Below are 6,286 nucleotides of genomic sequence, written 5' to 3' on the forward strand. Positions count from 1 at the left end.
TTTCGGCACTATAGTGTGCATCTTTCGTTTTGTTGTTATTGTTGCTTGTTGTGGATTTTCGGCGCTGAATTCCACGAAAAATGGCGTTCAACTGTTGTATCCCATTAGTTGGCAAATTAAAATACATGGCGATGGCAGCAAATACACCAGCTTCCAGCAATCGACGCCACGCCGCACCGTTACAGACAAATACATTTGCTTTGGTAGTTGTTGTTGTTGCTTTTGATGGTTGAGTTGGTTGGTTGTTGGATGTTGGATGTTATATGCGCGTGTGTGCTTGGCTAATGCATGCGCGGTGCTACCGATGCTGTAAACGGCTAACATACAGCAAACTAACAAAGCGCCCGGAGGCGAGTAGTTGTGAAATGGAGGTGGCCCCATTGGTGGCACTGAAGCCGGTGTTGTTAGCCGCTTTTAATTACACTTGTTGCGGCGATTTCACTAAAACAAAAAAGAGCAGCAAGCGCATAACTAAGAAATAAGGAAAGCAACAACAATAACATACAGGAAAAACAACAACAATAAGATAAACAAGTAAGGAAGGGCTAAGTTCGGGTGTAACCGAACATTTTATACTCTCGCAATTTATTTATTTAACTTAATTAATATTATATAATACACCATTTGACCTACATATTCGTCATATATATTGTATAAAGTCCATTGAAAGTTGGAAACCCTAATATTAGGTTAGAAGCACCGAGGTCCTCATGTTCGATATATGGGACCTCGGTGCTTGAAAACCTATGGTCCGATTTCGGCGATTTTTAGAAATGGGCTGCCACACTATAAATACAGTATTTGTGCAAAGTTTTGCACCGATATCTTCACTAGTGCTTACTTTATATATTGTAATGTAAACGATTCAGATCATCTTCTAAGTTCTGGTATATAGGAAGTAGGCGTGGTTGTGATCCGATTTGGACAATTTTCACAAAATATTATTGGGAGGTAAGGAAACTATTACAAACCAAGTTTCATTGAAATCGGTCGAGTAGTTCCTGAGATATGGTTTTTGACCCATAAGTGGGCGACGCCACGCCCATTTTCCATTTTGTAAAAAAATCTGAGTGCAGCTTCCATCTGCCATTTCTTTTGTAAAATTTAGTGTTTCTGACGTTTTTCGTTAGTGAGTTAACCCACTTTTAGTAATTTTCAACCTAACTTTTGTATGGGAGGTGGGCGTGGTTATTATCCGATTTCTTTTATTTTTGAACTATATTAAGAAGTGGCTAAAAAAACGACTGCAGAAAGTTTGGTTTATATAGCTTCGTTGGTTTGCGAGATATATATAAATAACCAATTTGGGGGCGGGACCACGCCCACTTCCCCAAAAAAAATTACATCCAAATATGCCCCTTCCTGGTGCGATCCTTTATTCAAAATTTTACTATTATACCCTTATTTATGGCTTAGTTATGACACTTTATGTGTTTTTGGTTTTCGCCATTTTGTGGGCGTGGCAGTGGACCGATTTTGCAACCCTCTCACGGTCCCAAGGAACATGTGTTCCAAGTTTCATTAAGATATCTCAATTTTTACTCAAGTTACAGCTTGCACGGCGGACGGACGGACAGACGGACAGACATCCGGATTTCAACTCCACTCGTCATCCTGATCATTTATATATATATAACCCCATATCTAACTCTTTTATTTCTTGGTGACACAAACAACCGTTAAGTGAACAAAACTATGATACTCAGTGCAACAGGTTGCGAGAGTATAAAAAGCAACAACAACATTTGAACTAAAAAGCACCAAAAAAAGTAACTAAAAAGTAAGACAACAAAAACAACAACAACACTATGAAAACATTAAAAACAACAACAACAACATTAGCAACCGAACAAACAGTAAATAAAATTAGGTTTACTTTATCTGACATGGATATCTCCAAATAAAACATTTGAGCGCTGAAATTTTCAACGCCACAGCAGCGTCAGCATCCAGCATCAAGCTTCGCCGCCTTGACCACCTCTGTAGCTTTGGGTGTTATGCTCTTAAGGCGCTTTGCGAGTTTTATGTAAATGCATTTTTTTCGTCGCTTATTTTCTAGTTTTTCGCTCGAACGAGGTGTTGCCCTCCGTCGGCCATTATTGCGGACTGTAGCGACAGTAGCGAGTCTTCTGCGTGTGTACATTTGCCATTTATGATTTCGGTAACGCCTATTTCACTTTACATTTCTATCCCCCCTTCAAAATGATACGCAAATTTTTCTTTGCTGGAAATCTTGGAATTCGCGATCGTTGTACGGTTTTGTCAGACATTTGCTCGGTCGCTTGCTTCCGTTGATGGTTATTAGTTGTTGTTGCTGTTGCGGCTGGCGGACAGCTGAAATGTGCAGATTTATGCTTGTTTGTATGTATCATATGTAAGATCCCAATGAATTGCTATTTTAACTGTTTTCGCTTGGACGTTGTGATTTGGAGCAGCTGCGGAGTTGTAGAGATCAGCGTAGTTGAAAGTCACCAAAGGTTGGACACGGTTGTGAAAGCATTTTTTGGTTGTTTAAGTTATGTTTTAGATGGAGGTCAATGCGCAATAGGCTTTCTACAACATCACTTACAGATATGCAAATTTCGCTTGTCATTCAAATATGTCCTCTTTTGCAACTTTCTTGTAGACACAATTTATTAGCGTGCCATAATCTAACGATCTTCTTTAAGTTGTAACATTGCGAAAAGCATGATTTCCGCTTGATATTGTAGCTCATTTCGAACACACAGTTGCTCGATTGAGGTTAAGTTAGAGGAGCATGAATATTGGGTCAAATTGTTAGCAACAAATTATAATTTATTTCTTAGAATTACCTCCGTTTAGCTCGATATACTTGGCCCAGCAATACTCTAAAACCTTTAGTCCGTCCGAGAAATAGGTTTACTGGAGCTCTTTAAAGTCACTTTTATAAGTTTTTAAGCAAAAAGAAGTTGCATGGGGCAAAATGTGCAGAGTATGGTGGAATGGATAGCAGATCGTAGTCTAATTCGATCAATTTGGTTGTGGACACAGCGGAAAAAATCCTGAGTCCACTCCTATAACGAATAGTCAACTACATATATAGTACCTACTATATGTAAAATTAAGACACAACAGCACATAACTACAAAAATATAACGCATTACAAATTTGCTTTATAAAATGTTTATTCTCTCTACATATATACTCGTATATGTAATATTATATATTTATATCATTTTTGTTTTGAAATAGTATGATAATATAAATGTTTGTACTAATATCAAGTCATAGGTCCACAGATAATGCCATTCTCATCATACCGCAAATTATTTAGGCGCTGCCTCACACAACGCGGTTATCGTGACGTACTACCACATCAACAATGCTCATATTGGGAGTCAAGAAATTGACGAGGCGATCGGCGCCCGCACGAGAGAGACGGTCGAATGGATAGCCCATGGCACGACGATCGGGATAGAGACGATCGCGCACGCCACAGTATGATGCAGCATCACTGCAAGAACCAACCAATTGTTGCTCGATCTGCGATTAGTTTATATAATGTTGGAAAAGTACTTTTGCATTCGGGATCTTTTTGTCACTTACCCTATCCTGATCGTAGTCGGACACCATAACAAACAGTTCACAGTTCATACCTTCGGGTAAGCCTTTAGGAATGAGCATGTGGTTGGGCCAACCGCAACCGCAGAAATTGAATTCGAGCTCTTCAGCACTACCGGCAGCTGGGCGATTCACGTCCAAATTACGGAAAGTACGTTCGAAGGGTATGGTGACACTGGATTCGGTGGAGCGACGACGAATGGTGTTTTGGCCAGGGTTTACTGTTGGTTGAATTAGATTAAGTTTATAAAGGCTTATAATTAAGACTCGCACACAACTTAATACTTACATGACACAATGAATTTATCCAATTCAATCATGAGTAAACGTTGATCCTTGAATAGCATTCCCTGTCCGCGCTCATCTGTCTTGGGTCCCAAGAAGATGCGCACTGTGCCGAAACGTTGAGCACCGCTGTCATTGTTGACGTTGATGGTGTAGGTGAATGGAGCGTGTTGGAGATGGGTGAAACGTGCGAACACATTGCCGCGTGGCACAAAGTCCATGCCGCGTGAGAGATCAACATCGGATTGCTGCCAGAAGGTTTGCAATACATTTGGCTGACCACCTTCGGGACTTACTTGTACACCAGTTACAGAAATACCATCGTAGTTGAGTTCCGGTAGTGTATAGGGGGTTAAACGGGTCTTATGTTCCTGGAAGATATCATCGATGTATGCATGCCATCTGTAGAAAACGGGATCACGCATAGCAGTGGCAGAATCACCCATGACACCAAAGCTTTCCAAATGACGATGATCGGGATCGTGAGAGTAGGAAATGAACACATGACCCAAGTTATGGAAGTCACCATACAAGCTACGATTTGGTGAAAGTATGGACGATTCCATAATGTTACCCAAAATATCAATACCACGAACATCATCTAATGGTACACGATTGCCACTCTCCTGAAATTGCATTATATTACGAATATTTAGATACGAATTACGAAAATCGTGTCCTTATACGTATTGTGAATACTTACATCGGTGGCGAATCCTTGAGATATAGCCTCGAAGATGCGATCCCTCCAGCGCTCCATGTCACTCACATCCACATTGATTTGGTCCAACTCACGGTTCAGATCTCTCAATATCGTACCCTCAACACGTGGTGGCCATGCGCGACTTGATACCAAGGAATCCATCTTAGGGAAGTAGCCCTCAGCAATGGGTTCACGCAAATTATTGAAACGTACAACTCGTGCCAGATTGTTACTGAAGCGCTCCAAGTTGTAACGGGCAACCACTTGTTGATGCATGTAGTAGAAGAGTTCACCACGACGATCCTTATTCACAATGGCACGATCGCCAGCCTCAAATGGGTATACCAAATGCCAATGCCAATGATGTAGATTGATACCAAGATCCTCACGGAAATACCACAGTCGGTGTTCAGGCTCCAAATCCGAAGCGGTGTAATCACGTGGTATGGTGATTGGCATACGCGAACCGTCTGGCACCACAGTTGCCTCTTCTCGCACTTTCCGGAATACCTGTGAATCGACGAATTTGTCGGGGAAGTTCTGCGCGAAAGATGGCAGATCCAGCCCTTTAGTGTCCGGACGATGGAGCAATGCCACAGATAGTGCATAATTGAACAAGTATGGATTGACGCGATCACGTGCATAAACAGCAACACTCTGCAGATCGTCAACGGAACGCACACCCATGAAGATATCAATCAAACGACCCGCAATGCGACGATGAGCCGGTATGAAGAGCGAAAATTGTGCATCACGTGGCAGTGACATTGGTAGACGTAGATCGGGGATGGAGATATCTCTAACTGGAATGCGTTGTTCGGCCTTCTCACCGAAACGGCTTTGCACCTCATTACCGATGGGACGGTAGCGATCCGTGAGGAACTTGTCGGGCACATCGAACACCGCTGCTCGTCCCTTCTCCATGAAGACGGGTTCAGTGGGACGGTCGAAGAGCAACAACAGATTCTTCTTATCAGCCATTTTAAGTAGTTATTTAGAGAATTCCTTTTGAAATTCGAATAAAAATGTTTAGTTTTTGATTGCACTAAGCGTACTCAACTGTAGTTCAGTGCGTAACTGATGGTTTGGTATACCGTTCGAGCTCTTTTATACTAATCCAAAATTTATTTATCGACTTATCAGTGCCGAAATTCTTTGCGGTGGCGTTATCATGAAGTGTTGTTTTGACAGCCTAGACATGCGGTCGCTGTCCTATTATTCTATTCGTTGTCTCTATATTTTATAATAAATGTACACCTAAAATTTAAAAGTAGATATTTCAAATTTGAAAAAAAGATAAATATTTTACATATTTACCAAATTTGCAATGTAGATGGTGGTTCCATAAAAATAACACTATTATCCATTCACGCCTTGTGGTTCTCAAGAAAAACGTATTATATATAATTTAATGTTATGGCCAAGAATTCAGCTTTATTATAAAAATAAGGATTTGTAAAAAAAAATATAAATATATAAAAATACTTTAAATCGATTTCTGGCAATAATAAGGAATAATTTGCCACGTAACATTTCTTTTGTCATTAATATGTTTCTTGCACCGTAGAAAATATAAATCAAGAACCTATCAGGGCTACAGATACCGAATATGAGGAGCTCAGTGCTTGTGACCAATTTTTTTCATCGAAAATATACGTAAATCCCCAGATATTCTGAAGAAATTCAGATGTTATGTATTTCTTATAATACGTTCCC

General features: G+C 40.4%; 1 protein-coding gene across 1 annotated transcript; it reads right to left on the bottom strand.

Annotated features, from left to right (window-relative positions):
* Nucleotides 1–3,128: 3,128 nt before the first annotated feature.
* Nucleotides 3,129–5,637, bottom strand: LOC128920185 (phenoloxidase 2-like). Its single transcript, XM_054226843.1, has 4 exons — nt 4,571–5,637; nt 3,872–4,493; nt 3,568–3,803; nt 3,129–3,504 (listed from the first exon to the last, which is right to left on the bottom strand). Exons 1-4 carry the CDS (start codon nt 5,549–5,551, stop codon nt 3,304–3,306), a joined length of 2,040 nt encoding a protein of 679 aa, XP_054082818.1. The 5' UTR covers nt 5,552–5,637; the 3' UTR covers nt 3,129–3,303.
* Nucleotides 5,638–6,286: the final 649 nt, after the last annotated feature.

The sequence above is a fragment of the Zeugodacus cucurbitae genome, chromosome 3 (assembly GCF_028554725.1).
Source record: "Zeugodacus cucurbitae isolate PBARC_wt_2022May chromosome 3, idZeuCucr1.2, whole genome shotgun sequence".
NCBI lineage: Eukaryota > Metazoa > Arthropoda > Insecta > Diptera > Tephritidae > Zeugodacus > Zeugodacus cucurbitae.

Bases quoted from the DNA above. Each gene is read 5' to 3' on its own strand.
- LOC128920185 (XM_054226843.1), bottom strand. From the start codon at position 5,551: ATGGCTGATAAGAAGAATCTGTTGTTGCTCTTCGACCGTCCCACTGAA. The intron at 4,494-4,570 runs GTAAGTATTCAC...ATGCAATTTCAG, and splicing joins CTCAAGGATTCGCCACCGAT to GAGAGTGGCAATCGTGTACC. The intron at 3,804-3,871 runs GTAAGTATTAAG...TTCAACCAACAG, and splicing joins GGATAAATTCATTGTGTCAT to TAAACCCTGGCCAAAACACC.